The 27740-nt window shown below is 41.1% G+C and overlaps 2 protein-coding genes across 13 annotated transcripts in view; one reads left to right on the top strand and one right to left on the bottom strand.

Moving 5' to 3' along the window:
- Positions 1 to 23053, bottom strand: part of dennd6aa (DENN/MADD domain containing 6Aa) — a 36351-nt gene extending 13298 nt beyond the window's left edge. Inside the window, exons 1-10 of one of the 4 annotated variants that reach the window (XM_042339610.1) lie at positions 22450 to 23053; positions 16130 to 16168; positions 15998 to 16040; positions 13697 to 13809; positions 10089 to 10169; positions 6058 to 6163; positions 5061 to 5140; positions 2970 to 3032; positions 2430 to 2485; positions 1389 to 1511 (exon numbers count right to left, since the gene is read on the bottom strand). In XM_042339610.1, coding sequence (XP_042195544.1) covers positions 1389 to 1511; positions 2430 to 2485; positions 2970 to 3032; positions 5061 to 5140; positions 6058 to 6163; positions 10089 to 10169; positions 13697 to 13809; positions 15998 to 16040; positions 16130 to 16168; positions 22450 to 22644 — 899 coding nt within the window. In that variant the 5' untranslated portion in view covers positions 22645 to 23053. The remainder of the gene's footprint in view (positions 1 to 1388; positions 1512 to 2429; positions 2486 to 2969; positions 3033 to 5060; positions 5141 to 6057; positions 6164 to 10088; positions 10170 to 13696; positions 13810 to 15997; positions 16041 to 16129; positions 16169 to 22449) is intronic. The other 3 variants (XM_007910798.2, XM_007910797.2, XM_007910799.2) reach the window with 3 other exon arrangements.
- Positions 23054 to 23390: 337 nt separating this feature from the next.
- The window catches only part of slmapa (sarcolemma associated protein a), a 119512-nt gene continuing 115162 nt past the window's right edge, over positions 23391 to 27740 (top strand). For 3 of the 9 annotated variants that reach the window (XM_007910787.2, XM_007910790.2, XM_007910785.2), the window contains exon 1: positions 23392 to 24532. In XM_007910787.2, the coding sequence (XP_007908978.1) occupies positions 24335 to 24532 (198 nt within the window). In that variant the 5' untranslated portion in view covers positions 23392 to 24334. Of the gene's footprint in view, positions 24533 to 27740 lie in introns of all 9 variants that reach the window. The other 6 variants (XM_042339528.1, XM_007910789.2, XM_007910788.2 and 3 more) reach the window with 3 other exon arrangements.

Below are 27740 nucleotides of genomic sequence, written 5' to 3'. Positions count from 1 at the left end.
CCTTCCTTTGCTAAAGTCCTGGAACGCATTGTTGCAGGTCAACTTTGGTCACACCTCTCTCTCCACTCCCTCCTCGAGCCTCTGCAGTCTGGTTTTCGTCCTGCCCAGAGACAGCGTTCGTCAAAGTCACAAAAGATGTCCTCTCTATCTGTGACCAGGACTCCTCTGCCTCCTTGTCCTCCTGGATCTCTCGGCCCCATTCTACACAGTCAACTATGCCATCCTCCTCCACCCCCTCTCCTCCTTCATCCACCTTAGTGGGACCGCACTTGCATGGTTAACCAACTTAACCAACTGCCTCCATTTCATCTCGTTTCTCCTCCCACCCCCGCCCAGTCACCTGCAGTGTATGCCAGGGCTCCATTCTTGGCCTGCTTCCTTTCCTAATCTATATGCTCCCTCTGGGTGATGTCATCTGCAGACATGCGGTAAACTTCCACATGTATGCGGATGACATACAAATCTACTTTGCCTCCTCCAGTTTGGACTCCAGGTCCGCCGATGTTCTATCAGCTTGTCTGGCAGACATCAGGGTCTGGATGAGTGTAAACTTCCTGCAGCTGAATGTGGACAAGACAGAAACCATACTCTTTGGCTCCCGTCGACATCTTCACTCCTGCGGATCTAAACTCCTGAACCCTCCTGGGCTCTCCCTCAGACTCACTGAACCAGTGCGCAATCTAGACATCTGGTTCGACCACCAGCTGTCCTTCCTCCCACACATCCGGTCCCTGACCAGGACTGCCTTCCTCCACCATATTGCCGGCTTCCGACAGTACCTTACCTCAAATGCAGCCGAAACCCTCGTGCATGCGTGTGTCACCTCCTGCCTGGATTACTGAAACACACTCTACGCCGGTCTCCTCAGCTCCACTATTCAAAAAATCCAGCTCATTCAGAACTATGCTGCTGGTCATCCCCCACTCTGGCTCGGAGCTAGGCTCCGCCATTGTTAAGTGCTCTGTGACGCTACCCTGTGTGGAGGGTGCAATATAAGTGCAAGTTGTTGCTGCTGAGAGTCTTTGGTTCCTCTGTTCTCGGGTCCTTTATTAAAAGTGGGCTGAATAGAATAAGTGGGTTTTATTCTGTTCATTGCCCTGAACCCAACATCTCGGAGCGTTTAAAAATTCATAATCTAAACTGACACTCCAGTACTGAGGGAGTATTCCATTGTTAAGAGTGCTGTGCTTTGAATTAGATAGGCATTAGACAGTATATACCTACTGAGTTAAAGTAGCTTCAGGGCTTCTAGGCTAAGGACTAGGGTAAAATAGGAAAACAAATTATTAATAATTTACCTAACATGTAATTGGAAAATGAGCATAGACGGTGACTGAGAACAGCTGACATTTTATCTATGAAGTCTGAGTATAAAATTGCTACTTTACCAAACAAGGGTAAGGACGGTTTCAGAAGACTCAGCAGGTGATGGTGCCATAACAACAAGAGGTTCCCCTAATAATACAAGTTCCCAGAGCATCTGAATGTGGAAGAAGATTGGACAGAAGCACCTGCAAATGAAAATTTAAATAATATTTAACAAAGGTACTCTCCAGATGTCCACGTTGAATACTGTTAAGAAACCTTCTGTGGACGTCTTAAAAGATATCAGATGTGGAGAAGTAGTGCATTAGCACCTCAGGAACATCGTCTCTCAATACTTGATCACCCGGTTGCATAACTGGCATTCAGACACTATTTACTAGAGCTCTATGTAGACACTGAGAACTTTCGACAGAAAGCTGACACCCAAGCTGTTGACTCACATCACTCTACTTTAGTCATTGCTTTAATACAGCCATTTTGTAATACTTGCACACATTCAATTTCTAACCCCACAATTAACAGACTATGCTATTGACTTGGTTTTAATTGGTTATTCAAACTCTGAACAGATATCAGCAAAACAAAGGTTTCTCCGCCAATAGTTCAGGATTTTTTTGTAGCAATGAAGAAAGTATAAATGGTAACTTTTTGCATATTTTAAACTTCAGCACTAAGCTGTGATTTTACAGTGGCTTTGTGCCAACCTCAAGGTGGCAATGTAATAATAACTTGCAAATAGGGTATAAAGCAAGATTTTTTTACAAAACCTTCTGGAAGTTAATATTTCTTTGTGTGATTATGAAGGTTTTCAGATATTGAGAGTAATTGCCTTGAATTATTTTTGCATAAATGCTCACAAAGCCCAATTGACAAAACAAGCAAATGGCCAAAAAATAAATCTATCTTCTCTCTTCCTCATACTCATACACAGAATTCATCTTAACTTATTGTAAAAAAAAATTTCTCAGTTTTTCAACAATAGTTCACGTTAATACAAAACATTATGTTGAAATAGGTAACATACTTTGGGTAAAATAAACATTGGTCTTTTTAACATTTAGGTTACTGTATTTCTTATTCATTACACATTTTGTAATATTTACCTGAACATGTCTACTTCATGCATTGTAGGAAGTGTAATGGAGACTTGCGTGTCTGTCTGAAAGATTCATCAAGAACATTTCAAAGTTTAGACAATGAAAGCAAACATAAGAGATCGCCAGTCCTCCACAACCAACACCCCCTTCCACAAATTGTCAGGAAAATACATTAAAAATTTTGCCTTCATCTAGCAAAACAACAACTTGCTAATATGAAATAGCTTTGTATTTGTTTGAACACTACTTTTTTGGGGTGTATGAGGGCTTGGGAGAAAGGTGGTAGGAGAAATTGTTGAATGAATTTCGGGATTTAAAGAATTCTGCAATACTCTGCAAGAGGCAATTTTTCTCTATATTCTTGAAGACGTTTTATTTACATAACAAAAAGCTTTAAAAAAACTTTTTTTTTAACAAAAAAATCGCTTATTTTTTGCTTCTATTTCTTAAATTATCCAGACGCCTTCCTATGGAGTTTAAGGCCAACTCAGATCAATAAACTGCAAACTAATCTTCCCTAGTACTCTTCACAAAATCCTTCCTTACCTCGTCTGCAGATTGTACCATCTGTACTGCCCCAGGCTTGTCTTGCCTTGTGGGAATCCTAACCTATTAGTCATGAGAAATAAAGAAATACCAATGCATGAGAAATATATTCTAAACAGCTTCCAGAGCCACTTGTGCCCAGAATGGGTCAACAAGACCGTTTAAATATTTTTTAAGTTGATTAACTCTTCGCTATGCCTTTTAAAAAGAGCCCCTGAACAACAATAAAATTACTTTATGTATACATATTATATTCACTTCGGGAGGATGTGCTGTACAGTCAGATGTTGGGGCCCGAGCATGGGGGAGGGGTGGTGTAGGGGTGAGGGAAGGCAGAGAGGTCGAAGAGAAGGGTCTTGAGACCGGCCTTGAAGGAGGCAAGGGAGGAAGCGAGGTGAAGGGAACGTGGGATAGAGTTCCAGAATATGGGGGCAGAAAGGCTGAAAACCCGGCCACCGATGGTAGGGCAGGTCATGCGGGAGACATTGAGCAGCCTGATGAACGTTGGGAGCGGGCAGGTGGGTAGGGAGTCAGCAGGTCAGAGAGGTAGGAGGGGGCAAGGCCATGGATGGCCTAAAGGTGAGAACGAGGATCTTGAACTCGATCCCCTGGGGGATGGGGAGCAAGTGGAGTCGGGCGAGGGTGGGAATGATGGGATCAGGGAGCCTGGTGCGTGAGAGTACACAAGCTGTAGAGTTTTGGATGATCTGCAGCTTATGAAGGGAAGAGTTGGGAAGGCCGATGAGGAGGGAGTTCCCGTAATCAAGCCATGAGGTGACAAATGTGTGGGTGAGGGTTTCGGCAGCCTGAGGGGTGAGGCAGTAGCGGAGTCTGGCAATGTTGCGGAGGTGGTGGTAGGCAGTGCCAGTCATGACGCGGATATGGGGGAGAAAGGACAGTTCAGGGTCAAACAAGACAACCAGTGAGGTTGAGTGTGCAGCCTCTCTGCTCCCACACTCTGGAACTGATGCTGCCAGCGCCTGAAGTGCGGAGGCGCTGGCGCGAGCCAATCAGGAGGGCCTCGGTATTGCTGACGTTGAGTTGGAGAAAGTTGACCCTTGTCCAGGACTTGATGTCGTACAGGCAGTCGGTCAGGACCTCAGTAGGCCTGGAGTTCAGGGTGAGGCAGAGAGATAGAGTTGGGTGTCATCCGCGTACATGTGGAAATTTACCCCATGTCTGCGGATGACGTCACCAAGGGGGAGCATGTAGAGGGTAAAGAGGAGGGGGCCGAGCACAGAGCCCTGAGGAACACCGCACGAGACAGTGCGGGGGCTGGAGGAGAAACTGTTTGCCGTGACGAAGTGGTGACGGTGTCAAAGGTAGGACCTGAACCAGTCAAGGACAGAACCTTGAAGGTTGAGGTGGGAGGAGAGGCAGTGGAGGAGGATTGAGTGGTCCATGGTGTCAAAGGCAGCGGAGAGGTCGCGGAGGACGAGGAGGCAGATATCGTCACATCTGGTCACACATGGTCAAGATGTCATTTGTGACCTTGACCAGAGCAGTTTCCATCCATGGGCAGCACGGAAACCCGATTGGAGGGGTTCATGGAGGGAGTGAGAGGAGAGGAAAGAGCGAAGCTGGGAGGCAACGGCTATCTCAAAGACCTTGGATAGGAAAGGGAGATTTGAGATAGGCCGGTAGCTGGATAGTTGTCAAGGTAAGGTTTTTTCAAGGTGGGGGTGATAGTGGCTGTTTTGAGGGGGGAAGGAACAGTCCCGGATGACAGGGAGAGGTTAATGATGTCGGCGAGTAGTTGGCAAGGAGGCTGAGCTGGGATTTAAGGAGAGGGGTGGGGATGGCATCAAGGGAGCAGGTGGTGGACTTCATGGAGGTTACCGTGTTGAAGACAGAGGAGGGGGTGACAGGTTCAAAGGTGTGGAAGGAGGGATGGGTAATTGTCAGATGGGTAATTGTGTGGGGTGAGGGTAGGGAGGGGGTAGAAGTTGGGAGGGCAGTGGCAGCTGAGTGGATTCCCTCGATTTTGGACTCGAGGAAGTCCAGCATTTTCTCGCAGTGAGAATTGGAGGAAAGTATCTGAAGCCAAGATTTCTCTTTACAATTGTAGATTTAATCAATTTATAATCATACCTTTATAACAACCCCCATTATGGGAAGATTTAGCAACTTTCCAGAAATTGGTGCAGGCCAACGATCTAGGTCATTGCAAGCTGAAAGAAAACAAAGAATAAAATAATCCTTGAATTTGTTACAGCACCTATAACAGTGAGAATGTGGTTCACACAGTTTCTCTGGAGTGTACTGACGTTTCCAGGGGTCTAGTGCAATTCCAGGTGAACACAGGAGTCAATATATGCCCTGCAAATAGCCATGAAGAAAATGACTAATTTTATCTGGAGGACTGTGGCTTATCCACCAGAAGACTCCCTTCTATTTTTGAATAGTGGCATGAGATCTTTATTGTCCACTGAACAGGCAGACAGAACCTCAGTTTAAAGTCTCATCCAAAGCACAGCATCTCCGACAATGTGGTGCCCTGGAATGTCAGCCTAGAGTATGAGCTCAAAGTCCTGACATGGGGCTTGAACCCACAACCATCTGACAAGATCAGTACCAACTGAGTCAGATTGACAACAAACAAACAATTTTACTGCTGTAATTAAATGTTTAAATTCAATGAGCATAACTGTGTACATATAAATCAATGCAGGATATTTCCCCTTCATTTATTGTTAATTGCTAGATACTGCAAAACATTTTAGCCAAAAAAAGCTTATTTGATAACTTGCTGCTATTTTAAACAGTCAATGGCAATACTGTAACACTACAATACCAATTAGCAAATGAATAGCACCATAAGATTCTGACACCAAATGGTGTTCCTCCACTGTGGTGCAGAAAATGACTCCTAAGAGCAGTACCTTCAGAAGTCACATGCATCCTTACAGATATTGGAAGGCAGATGGAAGTCAGTAGTCCCTGTGCTGCATCTTTTTTGTACTTTCTAGAGGATAATTATAGGGAGCAATGGCACAGTCACTAACCCAGCCAAGGAATAGCTACTGGTGATATGGGAGAGGAGATGGTAGAATAGAGGAGAAAGGACAAAAAGAGAAGTGATACTCACCAGCTTCTAAACACGGTTCATTCTTGTCAAAATATTCTGGTGCAATGAGCTTCAACAGGGAATGGAAAAAGTTAACGTAGGGAAGTTTACTGATCAGGACCAGAGACTGCAAGAGAAAGAACCACTATAATAATAATAACTCAGGTTCTGTTTTAGATAGTATGCAGGTATGAAACACATTTAAAAATACGACCAATCCTAAATTAAGGTTCAGATAGATTCCCTTTGGATATTAAAGTTGGATTTGTTGATCTTTTAAAAAAAATCTAGCAGGGTGTACACAGGTGTGAAAAAATTCAAAGTACGTTTAAAGATGAAACCTGTTTTGTAAGATTCCAACTTCACTCATCCTGCACCAGTTACTACTATACTTCAGAAATTTGAGTCACAAAAAGCTAAAAATATTTAGAATGTAATACACTTAATAAACTAACAAAAAGTTTCCTTCTGTGCCATTACTTTTAAATAAATTCAAATTCTGAATTTCATTCTCATATTTGGTTTTCTAAATTGTATATAAATCTCACCCTTGAAACCATTTAACATAGGCGCAAACACCTCTCTGTTTGTTACCTCTCATCTTCCTGGGCCCAGATTAACATTGTTTTATTATGTCACACAAACCAGATACATTTTAAGAGCAAATTATTGAAGTAAGATCTCCAGGGAAAGTTAGATTTTCTATGCTGAAACTGCAGATTAGAAAACTTTGGAAAGGGTTGTTGTTTCCTTTTTTTCCAAAATAAGATGCAACAGCAGTAACACAGTAAGAACAAATCATATGTTCCATTCACCACAGAGCTGGTACTCGCTACAGCAAAGAGTACACAATAGCAAGAGAAATTTACCAGTGGGAGAATTTAAATTGAAGATTATTTTTTTAAATAATCAATTTTTAGCATTAAGGAATTTATCAGTGCTAGAGTGCTAAGTATGTAAAGGGCTATTAAAGTCGTTTCAGGATATAAGCATGGACACTGAAAAAAAAATGAATTTGGGTTTTAAAAATAAAATTTGGGGGATTCTTTTTAAACCAACTGACTTTTGATGAAAAATTGCATGGGTAGTTGCCCATGCAAAATACAACTTTAATGGTCATATGTGTGAATTTTATATCAAGCTTCTACACTGAAGTCGGGTTGTGTGCATGGAGTACTGTATTAAGCATATTACTTTTCAACACTTGACCTCTTTAAAGGATTATACTTGCTATTCAGACTGTCAGAATTTATACAATCAGATGATGTTCATACGTACATAGGTGCATCTATATAAATAGCCTCATGCTGGATGCCATTTAGTTTCATTCAGTAACTTCTTTGGGTGAAGAGAACTCAGAAATTGTTTTTTTTTTGCAAATACTTGTGCAAACTGTGTTGTACATTCTGTGTTTGAAGTTTGCTACAGTGTAATTTCAGTAAGTATGCTATCTAGATCACGTTTGGCCTGATTGTGTGTTCTATTAGCTTTGGTTGAATTAATAATATACTCTAAAACTAAGCACTAAAAATACATGTTCACACATAGGATATTCAGACTAATTAGTTTTCACTCATTCTGGGTTCCTTCTCAAGGGTGACATACAACTGGCAACATTTAGGACTTTTTTCAGCTGCAATAGACAATTAAACTTGCTGGATAAGGAATCATTAATATATACATAAAGTAAATCCTTCAAAGGATCAATGATAAGTTATCAACTGTTGTACTAATTAGTAATTAGCGATGTTTTTCTCTTCTCTTTTTCTCTTTGACCGTGCCTTCAGCTCCCCTCTCGACTCTCTACCCCCTCCTTGCTCCCTCCCTTCACCCTGACCATTTTCCCCCTGCTCGGGTCCTGACCCAACTGTACAGCGCCTTGGGACATCCTCCCGACGTGAAAGGCGCTCAATAAATGGAATCTTGTTGTTGTTGTTGTTTTGCAGATGCAATTCAAAGAGTTTAACATATGGTATGTTGTTTGTCTTGTGTTCATTAAAGTAGCTGAACTTTGGGTTACTTGGTGACTATTTTATATTTTCAATTTTAATTCCTTTGATTCTATGATTATTAAAAGGCACAAGTTCCAATTTTTTAGTCTAACAATGATACATTTCAAACTTATTTCCTGTTTTTCATTACTTTGACAAAACAAGATCTTGACATAAAATCTCAGGAAACTCAAATACCTTTTAAGATATTCCAAGTTTCAAAGGTTTTCAATCAGACTTAAAAAATAGGGCACTTTTAAAATCACATGCAGACCAAGCTGGATATTGAGAGAGATATCCGTCATTTTTTACTATTCTCTATATTATATCCATTTGGAGTTGCTTGAATCTAAACACAGCAAAATTAAATGTCTGAATAGGTTACAGGTCATGCACTTCAACCTAAAGCAAAACTGCAGCAAAAGTATTTTAAAATCAGAAGTAATTTAAACAATTATCATTGTTTAAAACAATTCTCTGCACCACGCTTCAGAAATTAGGGCGACAGGCAACTTAATCTCTGACCTCTGCAAGCAATAACTGATAGGATTAGTTGCAATGCAGGAGCTTGTGCTCCACACTCAACATCTTGCCTCCACTGAATGCTATCCTTGATCTGGTCAACATTAAGAACTGTTGGCAAGCCCAGTCGCACATGTGCATCCTTACACTAAAACCTACAAGCTCTTAGAGTTCAGTTATAAAAAAGTTTTAAAATTTATTATCAATTCAAATCTATGCAGAATTTTAGGTTTTATACAGAACTAAACTTTTGTACCAAAACTTTCCTTATACGAGTCTATAGAACAAACGCAAATGTAATAATTTATAAAGACAGAAACTGAGCATTTCATAAAAAATGACGTACAACTACACTATTTTATATGTTGTAAATAATATTTAAATATATTTTAATATTATAAATGTAACATTTTAAATATAGGTTTCTTACATATTTTAATAGTAAACAGCAACAACAAGATTAGATTTGTACAGCGCCTTTCATATCGGGAGGACATCCCAAGGCGCTGGACAGTGTACAGCATTTCAGACCTGAGCTTGGGTCAGGGAGGGAGAAGGGAAGGGAGGGGAGGGGGAGTGACCGATGGCATGGTCAAAGAGGAGGGATTTGAGGCGGGACTTGAAGGAGGCTAAGGAGGGGGCGAGGCGGAGTTATTGGGGAATGGAATTCCATTCCATGGGGGCAGAGTGGCTGAAGGCTCTCCCGCCAATGGTGGGGCAGGTGGGTTGGGGGAAGTGGAGCAGGCTGGAGCCGGCTGAGCGAAGGGAGCGGGTGGGTTGGTGGGAGGTGGAGCAGGCTGGAGCCGGCTGAGCGAAGGGAGCGGGTGGGTTGGTAGGGGTTAGCAGGTCGCAGAGGTAGGGTGGGGCAAAGTCATGGAGGGCTTTGTAGATGAGGACCAGGATCTTGAACTGGATCCTCTGAAGGATAAGGAGCCAATGGAGTTAGGCAACAATGGGGGAGATGGGGTCACGGAGTTTGATGTGGGAGAGGACACGGGCTGCAGAGTTCTGGATTATCTGCAGCCTGTGGAGGGAGGAGTTGGGAAGGCCGACAAGCAGGACGTTTGCATAGTCGAGCCTGGAGGTGAAGGCGTGAACAAGAGTTTCAGCAGCCTGAGGGGTGCGGTAGTGGCAGAGTCGGGCGATTTTATGGAAGTGAGGGAAGGCAGAACGGGTCATGGCTTGGATGTGGGGAAGAAAAGAGAATTTCTTGTAGTAAAGTGCACTTTACGCAATAAATACAGTAAAAACTTTACAACAATGTCATTTAAATTTGTAGCAATGAATGTTTTCCAATATTCTACTGGAATTTTAGATTCAGAAACTTTAGTCACACGAGCTGTCAATAATAGGACTTTATGAATTTCCACAAAAGAAGTTTAATTAAGCACAACTGAAGTATTTGCATAATTCTCTTGTAATTTTTTTACAAAGAAATAGTAACCGATGATTGACATTGACCTTCAAAATGATTCATGTGCAGAGTTCAAATCAAGTCATTTTCGCTCAAGAGAAAAAGAAGCTAAAGAATGCTTTTACCTTTTGAAAATAGCCTCTCTTTAAGGTTTTGTCACGAACTTGCCTAAAATAAACATATCCATAGTAGTGGGCAGAATCTTTCTATAACAGAATAAATGAAAACATTAGGAATGCAATGCAGCAACAAGAACTAATAATATAAAAAAATGACTACCTACTAAAATGACTATTCTTTGTTCCATCTCTGATAAACTCAATGAGTTACTCACTGTTTGGAGCTGATAGGCCAGACAGAGTAACCCACAATTCTGCTTTTACAATTGTATGCTCCATTTTTTCTATGTGTTGCCCTCCAGTAAACACTTCCCACAACAGAACTGAGAACAGAAACTCACTGCATAGAGCTGTGGCTGTAAATCCACCTCCCACCACTCTATTGCACAGCGTGTTTGAGCTCCCATATGCGGCACCCACTGTGACTAGCTCTCATTTTAGGAGGAACCCTATCCAATATAAACAATAATTACAAACAAAATCGACTGCCAAAAACTAATCATCATGTATCTTGGAGAAACACAGCTTTTAATAGTGCAACTTTTCTCCCTACTTATGGGATTCAATTTTGTTTTCTTTCCTGCTGATACATTTGTGCCCAAATTTTACCTTGAAAGTGACCTCAAGGTGACGTACGTCGCACAGAATAATGGGGTGTAACATACTAATATATTAACAAATGTTAGTATACGTTCCTACAGCAGAAGAGAAGTTCAGAAAATTCAAGACTGCAATGGCTGAAAAAGGTAATCTAAAGCCTAAACATAATTTCAATGATAGAAAGTAACAAAAAAAGTAAGAGTTGTGTGAAAGGATTAATCAAAAGGAGTATTAGAGAAGGAGTATAAGCGACAATTAGATGCAAACAGTAAGCAAGATGCAATGAAATGTTCTATCAATTTATTAATGACGTGTTCTACACAAGTCCTTCAAGGAAGACTAAGACAAAATAATGTAAAATATCAGAAGAGGTGTACAGTGGCACATGTGTTGCATTGATTTTTCACAAATAAGGACTGCAGTCAGTTTTCATCCAAATAGCACGGAACATATAAAGAGTGGTCAGCAGGTTTCAAGAAGCAATAGATCCTGCCTCACAAACCTAATTCAACTTTTTAAGGAATTAATTGCAGTAAAGGCTACTCAGTAGATTTTTTTTTAAAAAATGGGCATTTGGTAAAGTTCCACACCCAAGCCATTAAATAAAGATCCTGGAATTAACTGCAAATTATATAGTTGGATTGAAAATTGATTCAGCAATGGGAAGCAGAACCTGTTGATAAATGGAAGGCAGTGACAAGCAGAATCCCACAACCGTCTATTCTATGTCTTCTGTTGTTCACAGTTTTCATAATATCTTGGAGAAAAGGACTTTTTGCAATATTATAAAATATGCTTGGACAAACATAAGGAGCTTCACTATCATTCATGATGTCCTGGCCAAATTTAACCGACTGAGTTTAAAGTAGTTAAATGATTTTAGGCAAGAAAGGCCAGAGAACGTTTTTTTTAAACAAAACGTAATTCAATTCTTCTTTTAAACATTGGCCATTTCCTATATGGGGAAAAGCTCTCAAATGATTTGCGAGCTCTTGAATAGGGACAATCTGCTCTAATGAATCTCTTGACAGTCAGCTCAAAGTGATTCTGGCAAAGGATGGAGAAAAGCAGGTGAATGCATCCTTCACAACAATTTGCTATCCACAAGAGCTGATAAGATTAAATATGTTTCAATTAAAAAAAAGTATTTCACATAACTTGAATATCCTTTGTGAAATTACACTTTTCATTAAGATAAAAACAAGTCACACTGCATTTTCATTAGTAAAGTTTTTCTCAAACAAACCTTGTCTAAAACTCCATGCCCACATTTTTCATATGGTGAGACTTGGAACTGAACAATTTATCAAGAAGTAACAAACACAGGGAAACTCTTTAAGCCCAATTTGCATCTCTGACTTTGCTCAGTTAATCTATAGCTAAAACAATTTTATATAAAGCCTGACAAGTTATATGGACAATTTATTCAACACAACTTCCTTTGCAGTTGTACACATGCAATTCAAAAAAATGAGGTAGAAATATAAAATTAAAAAGGGCCCCCATTCAGTATGTATGTATACAACAACTTGCATTTATAGTGCTTGACAGTGGCGGAGTCTGACCCCGAGCCAGAGAAGAGAGGGAGGTTAATGTAAGCAGAATCAAAAGGGAAGATCTTTAGGCGGGATTTGAAAATGGGAAGGGAGGGGGCAAGCCAGAGGGATTAAGTTCCAGAGTTTTGGGCATTCGATGGTGGAGGCTAGATGAGGGACAAACAGGAGGCCGGAGACAGCTGCAGGTGGTGGAGTGGTGGGGGGTAAGCAAATTGGATAGGTAGGGAGGTGCAAGGGCATGAAGGGATTTGAAAATGGGTGAGAGGATCTTGAAATTGATACGTTCAGTAATTGGGAGCCAGTTGAGCCTGGAAAGGATTGGTGTGATGTGGGTGTGGAGTTTTGTGTGGGTGAGGATCCAGGACGCGGAGTTTTTAATTAGTTGAATTTTGTGTATGGTGGAGCTGAGGAGACCAGCGAGGAGGGTATTGGAATAGTCCAGCCAGGAAGTGACGAAGGCGTGGATGAGGATTTTGGATGTTTTGGTTGTGAGAAGGGACGGAGGCGGGCAATGTGACAGAGGTGGAAAAAAGTGGTCCTGGTCAGGGAATTAATGTGGGGTAGAAAGAAAAGCTGGGGATCGAACCTGGCGCCCAAGTTGCGCACAGGTTCAGTGAGTCTGAGTAGAAACTGCAAGGTATTTGTGTAATTCACGGTTGTGTAATTCATTGTTATTTGTTGAAATCACTTGAGAACTACTTCCGAGTAGTTTGGGATTCTGAACGAACCATAATAAAAATACCGTTGAATTTTCTTAACCTTGTCTCATTCGAGCTCTCTGTTAATTTTCAATATAAGAGGGAGTAACACAAACAGGTTCACCCTAGGTCACAGAGGTATTTAAAAATAAACTTCTGATTGACTGAAGCTTCCCAGTTTGCATCGATTAACAACCTATCTGGTACAACTTGTTTTGTGAAACAAACTCAATTAGCAAGAAACGCTTAGCGATGAGCTTTTGATTAGAGGCCACTCAGTACACTCTGTGAGAGGGGAGTGAGCCATATCATAGAGATACAAATTAAGGGTGTCGAACCGTCCGTCTCAGAATCAGCACTCAAGATGCTCTTTCAAAGCCATGTAATTAGGCATTTGACTCCCTGCACTGGCCCAAGCATACTCCATCTAATGCACATGTGAGGAAATTTTTGTTTTTATTAAAGCATTCATAACTTGATCACTTCGTCAAGTCGGTCTCAAGAAGCAGCCTCACTTCATAGTGCCTCAGTACTTGATTTCAGCTGCAGCTCTGTATTCCACACTAGTGCCCTGGTGTAACTGTACATTTTATTGCATCATGATTTCAAACTCTGTGTGCTATTTCAGCTGACAGATGAGCGAACTCTGCTAAATGAACATTTTAGAATTGTAATCCAAGACATATTGTCATCACCAACATTTATCCAGCAACAAAACCAAACCAAATGAATATAGCATAAATTCAGAATCAATTGTAACCTTCAAGTAAATAGGAGCATCTCGATCATATTGGTCCAACAAGAAGTCAAGGGAGGTCTTTCTGCCAGCTGACTGACGGATTCTGAAACAAAACTGTGTGTCTCCAAGGCAACCTATTGATGACAAATGAGAAGAGAATTGAATCAAATACAAATTCTGCTGTTGATCATGTAAAAACAGGAAATAGTCCAGACTACTACAAAGGAAGGGATGTAAAATTAAGCAATGCTGTCTAATTTATGACTATAGAGTTATGTTTACTTCTTGGCTTCACATATCCATTTCCTAATGTGAATTCACACTTTTTGAATGGGTGGGGGGAGGGCATGCATCAGCAAATGGATATTTTTTATGTATTGTATATGACAACATCAAGATGAGCACATCAATTTTGGGGACACTATATTGGTTCCAGTCATTTCATCACTGTGCAGTCTTGCTTCTTTGATGGTATTTGAGAGCGACATCCAGACTTGATTTCTTGAATGATCTCCTTGACAGCTTTCATAGCTCAATCTTTCACACAATCTAGATTATCCAGAACTCTACAGGCCATAACCTTTCCCACATCAGGATCTGCACTCTCATTACCCCCATTCTCACCGGGCTCCATATTCCCTAGAGCATTTCCTTAAAAGTCCTCATTCTTATTTTCAAATGCCTCCTCGGATATATCTCTGTGAAGCACTTTGAAAGGTTTTCCCACATGAAATTTACTATAGAGGTGCAATGTGTTATTGTTAACTAATCAGTGGTAGTTTGGACATCATTTTAAAAACACAGATTACTACTAATCACTTTAAACTGCATTTATGATTGTTTTGAATCCAATTTCCTTAAGTTTTCTCTGGTGTGAAAATACATTATTTCGATTTAGTTATTGCACTTCAGTTCAATAATACTTCAGTATTAACTCAAATAATACAAATTCTATTGGACATTTACAATAAAGAAAGCATGTGCAAACTATCATAGCTGATTGTTAAACTATTACAACTTATTGTAATGTACAAGCTGTGACTGGCTCTATTTATAATATTTCTTCATGCACATTTGAGCAAATCCTTAAACTGTAAAAATCACAAGTATGTTCAGACAAAAATGGCAAAACACTTCAATGGAAACATAATTAAGCTTTTTATAAGTTGCCAGAAACTATTTCAACACAATGCAATTTATTTTATACCAGCAATGATACCTAATGCTTTTCCCTTAAAATATATACTTAGCTAAAACATTTTGATTGTTTTAATCTGAATATTTATAAACTGTAGTCGAGTCACAAATTCTCAAATAATAGTAGGAAACTTTCCCTGAAGATTAAGAATTCTATATTAAAGATGTTAACAAGAGCAGAATACATGTAATTTTCAAAACGCAAAATACTGCAGATTCTGGAAATCTGAAACAAAAACAAATTAAATAAAATTGAAAATTACATGAAACAAAAACAAAAGTGGGTGGGAACAATCAGCAGGTCAGGCAGCATCTATGGAGAAAGCAAAGTGACTCAACGTTTTGGGTCCATAACCCTTTGCCAATTCTGAATTGCTTTCAAAAGAACTGCAAAATTCTCTGGGATTGCATAAGCAGAGTGCATCCATCTGGGAAGAGAATGTGAACCAGACATGTGGACATCATGCATATGTGGCACTCTCAATCATTTATTTGGCTTGGAGAGTCTTAAGCATGGTGATGGGTTTTTATGTTTGTCTGACACCTGGCGGACAAAAAAACAACAATCGACCTCTTGATTTAGATTCAGAATGACATGCGAATGACGCTGTGAACGTATGGTCCAATTCATGCAGAGAGGAATATATTTTAACACAGATGGCAATCAACCCTAAACTTCCTGAGCTATACCTCCTGTAGGGGAACTACTTGTAATTCATATTCAATTTGAATTTAAGTAACCTGTTTAATCTGATTCATTTAATTTAGGGCTACATTTTGCACAAGTTTGATCTGAAATGATTTGTTATTCTTTTATTGGAAAAACAGGCCATTCAGCAAGTATCTGTTAAACCAGAGATGTGTTTTCTCCTCTTCTCAAGGTTCAAACTCTAACGGAATACAGCTTCATTGCTGAATTGAATTTTGTCCTAATTTAATGCCCACACATACGTATTTTCCAGGAGACACCACTGAACAGTATTTTATGTATACTAATCAGGTATGCAAAAGCCGTTTCTGTTATTGAAAACATTGAAAGTACTTCCATACTCCAGTTAACTCAGCCTACACCAGGGATTGAATCTGGAAGCTTCCAAAAAGAAAAATGTTTATCAGCAAAATTACCTGAATTGGAGTCTGGGAAGGACAGGTAACAAATACTGGTTTTCTGCAAGAAAAATAAATGCTTTGCTTTTTAACTGCACTATAGCTGTTGCAAATATATTTTCAAACACTGGTTTACAGAATATTATGTACCTCTTTGTCAGAAAGCTTTGCATGAGAAGGATATATCACCTAGAGGGAAATAACCAGAAATATTATGTGAATGCCATATTAATATTGCTACAAAAACATATACAATCATAACAAAATAATAAAATAATAACAAAATAGATATGTCTTTTGCTGTTGCCATTCTAATCATGCAGCAATCATTCATTGAAGTTGTTGGTTAGCCTACGGAATCACAAAGAAAAAACGGTCTTCTCCCAGAGATAAGATCTGGAAGTAGTCTTGACATGGAAAGGATTGAGATAAAAGCAAGCAAATATAGTGTTTTTTATGCTTGGGTGCACCTTATGCACAATAATTTGATTTTATTATTGTAAAGAACCCAAGCAAAAATAATTTGACAATGAATTAGTCATGCCGATCAATTCACAAGTCACAATTTCCCATAATGTATGGGAAAAAACTCACACTATATTAATAGTTGATACGAGAAATGGAGGAGGGGGAAGCGGATAGAATCAATTGTGCAGTATGGCATGTTCTGAGACTGGGTTTAAAAAAAAGTGGAATAATGTTTCATATTCAGCACAAAAATAAATCAAATCTATTCCATTTCACATAAGAAAATAAAGGAAATAGATAATTTGTCTGATACAGTATTTGAATAAAATGCATTTAGCATTGTAAACATGTTACAATTCTTACAATTGATTAAGTACTGTATTTCCCATATAAATTAAATTTCCTAGATCAGGTTGCACTGTTGTAGCAGATACAGAATCATGCATCATTTGTCACAAGGAATAAATACTGTACAGTGTGATGCATTTGGTCACTTTCAAGGTAAAGGCTGAAATATTTTAGCATAAAAGTCGACAGGTGCAGGCTTTACAATTCCTTCCAATGAAACATATTTATATACGCTGAAATGTTATTTCAGTTCTTTGGCTGGGGGAATGCGTCAAAGTTATTTATAAATGTCTATTTAATCATTTATAGTGCACACTGGACAAAATTTCTGTGTGATCAATTGCACAGTATTGGGTTCTTAAACCTGTAGTAAAATGCTACAATCTATAATCATCACGTATAAATATTCTTGCACATGAATGGATAGACAACTTTTCTCAGGTACAATGTTTAAATGGGACTTTGGCTTTGCTCTTGCAGTTATGAACTTCCCGTTCTCTTGGTCATGTTAATAGGCATTCACCTTTCTACATATGAACTATTAAATATTAACTGTTAATTTTATATTATGTAAACATTGTTTAAAACAGGGACATTTATGATTTTAGGAGAAAATGCATCTTTTTAGAAATAAAATTCACAGAAAATAATCCCAGCACCCACATTTGCAGTTTTACTCACTATTTGAAATAAACCAATACTTTAAAAAGGAAATGTTATTATTAATCTACAAGATATTCCAAAAAAAGTCAATACAAAATATATGGGTCAACAAGTCAATGTTTTTAAATTTCCTCATAGTATTTTAAAATAACGCTTGTGATGCTACATAAAAACAAAACATGTAAATCTTGCATGTAATGGAATCTGAAGAAACAATGAAAATAGATTTCTTAAAGCAACCATTCCAACAGTAGGGTGATCCATCAAATTAGTTTCCTGTCAGGCTTGGAAATTTCCTATTCTTCACTATTAACTCTGCCAGATTGCTTAGCTGCATTTGAAATAAATTAAGTAACATCATCTATACCCTTAATATTAAGAGCTGCACTATGGGAATTAGTTTTTGTTTGTTATGAAGCTACACTGCAAATACCATAATGTTCAGATCAATCCATATGAACAAAACACCAAGGTGCTTTTACACTAGTACTCAGAAGTGAAAGTTATTACTTTGACTAGAAAACACCAATATTTAGACTTTTCCATTTCAAATTTGGGTCAACTACAAATTAAATCAAATTTAAATTCACAGCTGAAGAGTAAACATACCAATTACAAATATATGAACTAAAACATCTCCAGAGAACAATTTGTTTCATAATTCAAAAGAGAAATGAATCAATACACAGTAATTAACTGTGTAACCTGCAAAATCTGTGGGGAAAAGCAGTTTAGGAAACTCACTTTAAGATGTGTAAAGTTTACAAATAATAAAAAATCACTTTACTATGTTGTGCTTGCAGTTTGAATTCTTTAGAAAAGTGTGCAATAAGTTATACAACTACAGGCTGATGCTACAGCATAGTAACACCTCATGAAGTTGACTTACAGATGAGCTATGGTTGCTGATTAGGCTGCACCTCCTACTTGAACAATACTCATGTGATTGGAGTGAAAGCAACATTGTCTGGCTGAAGATATGGATTCACATTCCACTTGTGGAGGTTTGTTCTTTTGGTGGGATAGATATCTCCCTGGTAAAGGGATGTGGACTGTAAATTGTTGACAGGGTACACCAAATAGATTGTGTGTCAATTTATGAAGTTCATATTAACAGCAGCATGGCTTGGAACGGGCCTAATTGGCACAGAATGTCTTTACTAATAACATTGTTTGCTTTATAAATACAAAAACAGATTTTAAAAACAGCTTTCCTGGAGAGAAACGTTTATAGCAAATGGTCATGTTTTATAAATGCTAATAATGTGGTCAACAAGTCTCACATTGTATACATAACTATTAACATAACCTGCCTCACCATTGGCAGGAGAGCCTTCAGCTACTCTACCCCCAACCTCTGGAATTCCATCCCCCCAGTCACTCCGCCTCACCCTCTCCTTATCCTCCTTCAAGTCCCACCTCAAGACTCTCCTCTTTGACCATGCCATCGACCACCCCCCCTTCCCCTCCCCTCCCTTCCCATACCAGACCCCAGCTCGGGTCTGAAATACTGTATTCAACGCCTTGGGACGTCCTCCCGACGTGAAAGGCGCTAACAAATGTAATCTTGTTGTTGACATCTAAGTAGTATCTTAATTTGACTATAACGGTATTTTCCACGCTTACTTTAGATTTCTGATCACTACCAGTGCCCATCATAAATCATTAATACAACAGAATAAAGCCAAAGTGGTAGGAAAACTGAATTTTTAAAAAAATCAAAAACAACTGGCATTTATTTAGCACTTTTCACATCGGGAAGTCTTCCCAAGTCAAGGGCTGAACAGTCGAGGGATTGCAGTCAAGGGATTGGGGGTTTGGAATCAAGAAGGTAGGGGACAAAGGATTAGACTTCGAAGGATGACCGAAAGCACAACCAAAGAGGAAATTCTTGAAACGGGCCTTGAAGAAAGCAAGGCAGGGGGCGAAGCAAAAGGACTCTGGGATGGAGTTCCGAAGTTTGGGGGCAGAAAGTCTAAAGGCCCAAGTGCTAATGGTTGGCAGGGGACATAGAGCAGGCCAGTGCCGACAGATCAGCCAGAGCTGACAGATTGGTAAAATATTAATATTATTAACAATATTATTAATTATTAGATTATTATTAACACCAGCAAGAAGGCATTTCTCACTGAAATACACAACAAATTACACTTGTATAGCACCCTTCACGTAGGAAAGGGACATGAAGGAGACAAGAGAGGGGTGAGGGGGAATGAATGCGGGATAGTTTCAGAGTGTGGGGGCAGAGATGCTGAATGCCTGACTGCCAATGGTGGGGCAGAAAGTGCGGGGAACCTGGAGCAGGCCTGTGCCCCTGCCGAGCGGAGGGAGCGGACGGGCTACTATGGGGTTAGGAAGTCAAAGACCATAGAAGTCTTTGAAGGTGAGAACCAGGGTTTTAACTCGATTCTCTGAGGGATGGGGAGCCAGTGAAGCCGGCCAAGGATGGGGGTGATCGGCTCGTGGAGCTTGATGCGGGAGAGGACATGAGCTGCAGAGTTCTGAATAATGTACAGCTTGTGGATGGAAGAGTTGGGAAGTCCAGTGAGCAGGCAGTTGGTGTAGTCAAGCCGGGATGTGATGAAAGCGTGCATAAGAGTCTTGGCAGCCTGCGATGAGAGGCAGTGGTGGAGGCAGGCAATGTTGCGGAGCTGGGGAAAGGGTCACGGCATGAATGTGGGGTTTGAAGGATAGCTGAGCGTTGAACAGAACATATAGCTGGCAATATACACAGGAAACTGTGTGCAATTTCTCTTCTTCAGAAGAGTTGTAGGGTCTTCTGAACAGTCAGGTGGAATGACATAACACACTTTGTGTGATTTATACTGGCAGGTCATTTTCATTAATACTGAAAATCTAATTTTAAAGCATACAAAGCAGTTCATAAGTTGTTAAGATTTTAAACTGCGAGTACAATTTGGTACAACGCATTTTAAAAATTAAAAAAGACAGCTATATACTTGATTTCTTTTTGCTTAATTTCTTTTAGGACCAGTATTTTGATATCCCAAATTAAGTAGTTTCCTAAAACAAGACATTTTTACCGAGTGAGGCATTGATCTTTGATTCTGAAGACAGGATATAAACAAGGGTTGAAATCAAACTTTCAAAAATTGATAAGCTATGACCTGGTGGTATTGAAACAGCCCGAGTTCGAAAACTGGACCAATACTGGATTACTTTAAAAGCAGTTTATCAAGTTGCCTATTTTGGAGAACTATAATCCGATCCATTGCGGCATCAATTAGCCTACAAGCCTTTTCAAATGTCATAGAATCATAGAATCGTACAGCACAAAAAGAGGCCATTCGGCCCATCGAGTTTGTGCCGGCTCTTTGAATAGAGCAATTAATGTCAATCCCACTCCCCAAACCTTTCCCCATAATCCTGCAAATCCATCCTCCTCAAATACTCGTCAAATACCGCGTTTTTAAAAGTAGTTATCGAATCGGCCTTGACCACCCTTTCAGGCAATGCGTTCCAGATTCGAACAACTCGTTGCATGAAAAAATGTCTTCTCACCTCCCCTCTGCTTCCTTTAGAGACTATTTTAAATCTGTGACCTCGAGTCACCGACACAGCCACCAGTGGAAACAGTTTTTCCCTTTCTAACCTATCAAATCCCCTCATGATTTTGAAGACCTCTATTAGGTCTCCTCGTAACCTTCTCTGCTCCAATGAGAAGAATCCTCGCCTCTCTAGCCTTTGCTCATAATCGAGGTCCCTCATTCCTGGTACCATCTTTGTAAATCTCCTCTGCACCCTTTCCAATGCCGTAACATCCTTCCTATAGTGTGGTGCCCAGAACTGGGCGCAGTATTCTAACTGAGACCTAACCAGTGTTTTATATAAATTAATCATAACCTCCGACTCTTGTACTCTGTGCCCCTATTTATAAAGCCTAGTATCCCATATGCCCTTTTTCCAGCTTTATCTACCTGTCCTGCCACCTTCAAGGATTCATTTACCTGAACCCCCAGGTCTCTCGGTTCTTTCACCCCCCTTAAGATTGTATTACCAGCCTGTATTGCCTCTCCTTATTCTTTCTACCAAAATGCACTCCTCGCATTTCTCCACATTGAAACTCATCTGCCATGTGTCTGCCCATTTTACCATTCTGTCTATGTCTTCCTGCAGTTGGCTCCTATCCTTCTCACTGTTTATCACCCTACCTAACTCTGTGTCGTCCACAAACTTGGAAATGGTACTTGCTATACCCAAGTCCAGATCATTTATGTATGAAGAGCAGTGGTCCTAATACTGATCCCTGGGGAACGCCACTGTGCACTTCCCTCCAGTCAGAAAAGCAGTCGTTCACCACAACTTTCTGCTTTCTGTCTTCCAGACAGTTCTGGATCCGCTGCCACTATCCCTTTTATACAATGGGCTTCTATCTTTCTTACAAGTCTTTCATGTGGCACTTTGTCAAATGCCTTTTGAAAATCCATATAAACTACATCAACTGCACTACCTTCAGCCACCCTCTCCGTTACCTCATCGAAAAATTCTATTATGGTTATAAAACAACATTTACGTCGCAAACAGCGTTTAAGAATAGCTGACAGATACAAACAAAATCCCATATCACTGAAATTTAAACTGAAACGGTTTCTTATCTGAATACATTTAGTCTTTCCTGGGGGAGGGGTGGGAGAAGTTTTGAAGTAAACAGCTAACGCGGATAGATACAACAGCAGCAAAATTACATTTGTATAGCGCCTTTCAAGTCCTGAAACAGATGAGCCTAAACAGAAAATTAGACTTTTGTGTCGGCCACAGATAGTTTGTTCTGCGCGACGCCTCCCTGTGTGGCCTTGACTTCTTTGTTGACAAAAATAACAATACGCGACTCCAGCTCCAGCCCAGACACAGCAACTCTGACAGACCCCGAAACAGGCTGCTCACACAGGAACAAGACACAAGACCGGCGCCCAACATGTTAGAGGTTAAGTTCTTGTAAACACGGACCCGCTCCGCAGTCATCAACTCACTTCCACAGCCTGTCCCAGCTCCAGGTCGAAGCCCACCACGCAAATAGAGTGAACCCAAGCTGAGAATCGGTCCCAGGGCAAAGTCGGCGACTCGTCGGGGCTCCACGCGTAATCTTTGAGAGGAATGATACCGTGTAGCAGCTCATCGATGTCCTGTGCGCTCTCCTCGTTATCTCCCAGACCCCGCAGAGCCATCTTTGTTTCTCTTTTTTTCAGTTTTTACAGCCCAGACCGGACGCGCGACGGGGGAGGTGGGGGCAGCGGACCGACGTCACGCAAACCTCCCGACGTCCAGACGCAACCGCAGCCCTCCCGTACGTTAAAGGATGACGTCAATTAAAAAAAACTCAGACTTTTATGGTTCAGTCAAAAAAGGTGCTTTTCATGCTCCTAACTGCTTCTTTTGACGTTTACCACTTGACGCACGAGAGGCAAAATGAATTAAATATCCGACAGCAAGTTGACAAATACATGAATTAGTAATGGCTGCCATGGAAATAAGTGAATGTTCTTATTTTCAAAGCACTGTATCTTGGATATCTTTCCCACCAAATACAACTTCTCTCCCCCGCCCTCTGGTGTGATACCCAGTTACACAAGTCCATCAATGTCCTCATCTGAGTCCGGCCCCTCTTGCGCCACGTTCGCCAACGCTGTCCTCCGATTGGTTGTAACTTCGCGTCAATTACTCCACAACCCCTCAGACCCGGATGGGAGGGGCCAGTGCTGTGTGGGGGCCGCGGCTGATTGGCGGGCCCACTTGTGCACGGCAGCGATTGGTTGGGTCGGATGTCAATCACACGCCGGCTCTGCTTCTTCAATCGGCGGGGGCTGTATGCAGTTGCAGCGGGGAAAGAGCTATGGCGGTCCAAGTGAGCTGTAGCGGCCGTATTACAGGCAGCTGTGGGTGGGTGGGGGGGAAATAATTTACAGTACATTACGATTCCGTTTCGGGGCCCAGTGACGGTAGACCTGGCGAGTGAAGGTGCGCCTTCATAAAGTTGTTGGCGCTGAAGCCGCTGCGACTGTAGCCCCCCCCCCTCTACAAACACCTTCTCCTTCTCGCCGTTGGTGGCCGACGGCTTTGAGCTTCTTGTCTGACCGAGAGGATATTTGTTTTGATTTCAGGTCACAAGTTCACATCAACCGGATCGCCTGTCAGGATTGAGCCAGGCCTGAGGCCTGTAAACTCTTGTCTGCGTCTTGGTCATTGACAGGAGGAGCTCCGAAAGAGAATCGCTCGGAGGAGCTGCTTGGCCCTCCCCTCCTCCACTACACAAACTCCCCCACCCTCCTCTCGCTCTCCTGCACTCACCCCTCTTTTCGAGGGCTGCCGTCATTAAGTCACGATGTGCAGTGTGAATACGGGCAATTAAAAAACGTGTCCGAAAAAGAGAGCGTAACTACAACCTTGTCCCGTCAGGTGGTGGGAAGGAAACCAGCTCGAATTCTGACAAGCAACTCGGGGATTTGTTCCCGTGTCCTAGGCCTAAGAAGTTTCATTTCATTTATTGCTTCCACACACACACTCGCTCGCACCCCTTTTCTCTCCCTCCGCCGTTGTTGAAGCTAAATGACGGTGTATCAACGCCGACCTAATGGAGTGATCGGTGGATTATCAAAAGCTGGGGATCTGCGAGGAGAAGGGATGCGTGAATTGCTGCTGATTTATCGATATAGGTGTATTGCTGAATGGAAGATGATTCGTTGTTTTGTATAGAAATCTGTTGTGGGTGTTTATGTGTAAATATCATTTATATATAAAGTCATTTGGGGGGATTTTTTGTCATACGCTGAGAGAAAAAAACGTGTCACTCTGGATCAGGAAGTAGTTCGAGGCGAGTTTCCTCTCTTCACTTTGACCGAAGCTCCTCACCAGTCCCCTATGCCTTCAGCACTCGCCATCTTCACCTGTCGGCCGAACTCTCACCCTTTTCAGGAGCGCCATGTCTACCTGGATGAACCTGTCAAAATTGGCAGGTCGGTGGCTCGCTGCAGACCAGCTCAGAACAATGCAACTTTCGACTGCAAAGTGCTATCTAGAAACCATGCTCTCATCTGGTTCGATCACAAAACGGGCAAGGTAAGGATGAGCCATTATTTGACTAATGATGAAATGCGAGACGTGTCAGCCAGCTAGTTATTTTTAAAGTGATCGGTAAGAATGTGGGTGATATTAAATATGTTTTGGGGGGAGTGTAATTAATTGTTAGTGACGTCTTCAGGTTGGATCACTGCTCTTTTAGTCCACTTTTTAAGTTAAATGGAATTAGCCTTAAAAATTGAATATTATTTTATTTTAGTTTTTAACAATTAATGCAATACTGCAATGAAATACTGTAGTTCTCAAAATCGCCCCAAATCCCAACTTTTTTGAATATCATTCTTACTAACCAGATGATACAGCATCTACTTAAATGTTCTGAATCCTGTCGGCATATGGTTCACAGGCTGGCTGCCATCCAGTACATTGCGGCCATCCTTCATATTTGAACCAAGACAGTGAGTCTTGGCAGGCTATTTGACAGTGGTGCTGAGATTGATCTTGGCTTTGGTTGACGTCCATGCACTTTCCAGCAAGAGTCGCTAACAGAACTCTTCCTGTTTTCCCCCTCCCCTGGGGATGTTAAGGTAATTTGTCGCAGTTTTATTCCTCAGAGAGCAATCTAGTTGCTTTCTGGGTCAGTATGACTTAGTTTTACACTAGATAGCTATCTAGAGCACTTACTAAGTTTAGGGCAGCTAAACAATTTACTTGCATAAATGTTAGTGCTGTGAATCTTGTCAACCACAAATTACACGTCACTCCACTTAACAGTATATCCTGGGAAGTGCTTTTAGATGTCTTCAAGACGTGATAAGGCTCTATATCAAATGCTATTATTTATTATATTATAACTCAGTTGCAGTCTTCCACCTGGATGAAGGTGGTAGATGCAGATTTTTCTGTATGCCTATGTTGTAGATTGGCTACACAAATGGGGTGAGACAAACCTGTGCTTGTAATAACAGTGTGGTTTTTGATGTTAGTGAGTATCATTCCTAGAGATTTGCCTGGAACCTGGTGTGTGTTATTGCTGCTACCAATAATAGGTTATTTTATTCACCACTGAGACTAATGCGCGTATAGAGATGTGGTGCTATGATGTCAAAAATTGATAAGAGTTATAGACTCTAAGTGAACACTGAACAATCCTGATGTAGATTTGAGCTTATATTTTAAAATGAAAGTAGGCCTAAGCATTGCACTTTTGCATATTGGTATTTAAGCCAAATGATCATTTATGCATCATTTTGATAAATTTTTGGGATTTGTGGATTTTAAATGAATCGAGTTGAGGGCAGATAGACTGTAAAAAATCATCAGGAATTTATATTTCTGGTCTTATGAAAGGCATTTTGCCCATAAAATATACAGTTAATTCATTTCACAATATATTCTGTGAAGTGCTTTGAGACGTCTCGAAGACTTGATAACAACAATAAAATTACATTTGTATAGTGCCTTTCACAGCGGGAGGATGTTCCAAGGCACTGAACAGTCAGAGTTTCGGATCTGATCGGGGAGGGGGGAAGCAGGGTGATCGAAAGCACTGTTGAAGAGGAGGGTCATGAGATGGGTCTTGAAGGAGGCAAGGGAGGGGGCGAGGTGGAGGGACTGCGGGATGGAGTTCTTGAGGGTGGGGGCAGAGTGGCAGAATGCCCGCCCACCAATAGTGGAGCGAGTGAGACGGTGGATGTGTGGGTGATGTTGTGGAGTGGGAGAAGGCAGAGTGGGTCATGGCACAGATGTGGGGTAGAAAGGATAGTTGAGGGTTAAACAAGACGCCAAGGTTCCGGACTGGCTTAGTAAAGTGGACTGTGCATCCATTTTCAAGTCCTGCCTCAAAACCTTTCTCTTCGACCATGCCATCGGCCACTCCCCCTCCCCTCCCTTCTCCCCCACTGACCCCAGCTCGGGTCTGAAATGCTGTAAGCTGTCCAGCGCCTTGGGACATCCTCCTGACGTGAAAGGCGCTATACAAATGTAATCTTGTTGTTGGTGATGCTGCCGTTAAGTTTAACTTAAGCCACACGTGTTCAGCGGCACGCATCTGTGCTTTAAGGGAGTGGAGGTGGCTGGTGTACCATGGTGACTTATGTGAATAGGAGATGGTTTGTGAAAGGAGGGGAGCAAGGGAATTGAGAGTAGAGGAGAGGGAGCTGTGGAGAAGAGTGACCGAGGAGGATAGGTCATCGTGGGAAGGGAGCCCAGATGACTCCAAGGCAGCCGAGAGGGGAGGGAATTTTTTTTTTAAGTGCGGTAGGAGATAGAGATGGGTTGGGTGGCGATGGGGAGAGGGAGTTAAGAGAGATGAAGTGATGGTCCGAGATCGCTTTGTCGATGATGGTGTGGTCCGAGACAGTAAGGCCCCGAGTGATCACCAGGTCAAGGGGATTGACCTCAGATGTGGGTGGTAGAGTGGATGTGGAGGGAGAGGCTGAGGGAGGATAAGTCAGCAGAGGTAGAGCAGGAGAGTGTGAAGTGAAGGTGGAAGTTGCCTAGGATGAGGAGGCAATGGGAGCAGAGGGAAGATAGGAGGGTGGAGATGATGGTGGGGAAGGTTTGAGTGGGGGGTTGATAGATGAGGAGAATTTTGAGGGAAAGGTTGGGGGTGATAAAGGATAAGGTGCTCAATCAAATGCAAGTATTATTATTATAAATGTGTTTTTCACTAGGTTAATGTTAGCAAAACTGCCCTTTTTGGGAGGAAATGCAGGGGTTTTGTTCTCGATATGCAACATCTTGGCACTAGAAATAGGAAAACAATAAGAGGCCATTCACCCCATCAAGTTTGTTCCTTCAATGTATTAATATTAGATCTTGGCAGACCTTTTAATCCCAATACCCCACCCCTACCTTTCGTCATATCTTTTAATATCTCCTTTACCTACGTATGTGTATGTTTCTCTTTTAAATATCTATATTGATTCTGCCTCTACAGCTTTCTGGGGCAGGGCATGCTACATCTTCACAACCCTCTGTGTGAAGACATTTCTTTCATTATTTTAAATATCTCAATCAAATGACCAACTAATCTCTGCTCTAAGCAACATAACTCCAATCTATGTGGCTCCACATTCCCAGATATTAATCTAGTGATTTATTGCCAAACACTCTCAAAACTGGACATTGAACGGTTCTCCAAAATGCTTTTTCTGCCAATGCATTTTTTGTTCCTACTCCCCGCTTTAAAATAGAAATATTTAGTACTGTTAGGAGGTTCATTTAATTTTTTATTTCTTTTTTC

Source organism: Callorhinchus milii, unplaced genomic scaffold, assembly GCF_018977255.1.
Source record: "Callorhinchus milii isolate IMCB2004 unplaced genomic scaffold, IMCB_Cmil_1.0 Scaffold12, whole genome shotgun sequence".
NCBI classification, from domain to species: Eukaryota; Metazoa; Chordata; class Chondrichthyes; order Chimaeriformes; family Callorhinchidae; genus Callorhinchus; species Callorhinchus milii.
This window is presented reverse-complemented; position numbering and strand designations above follow the sequence as displayed.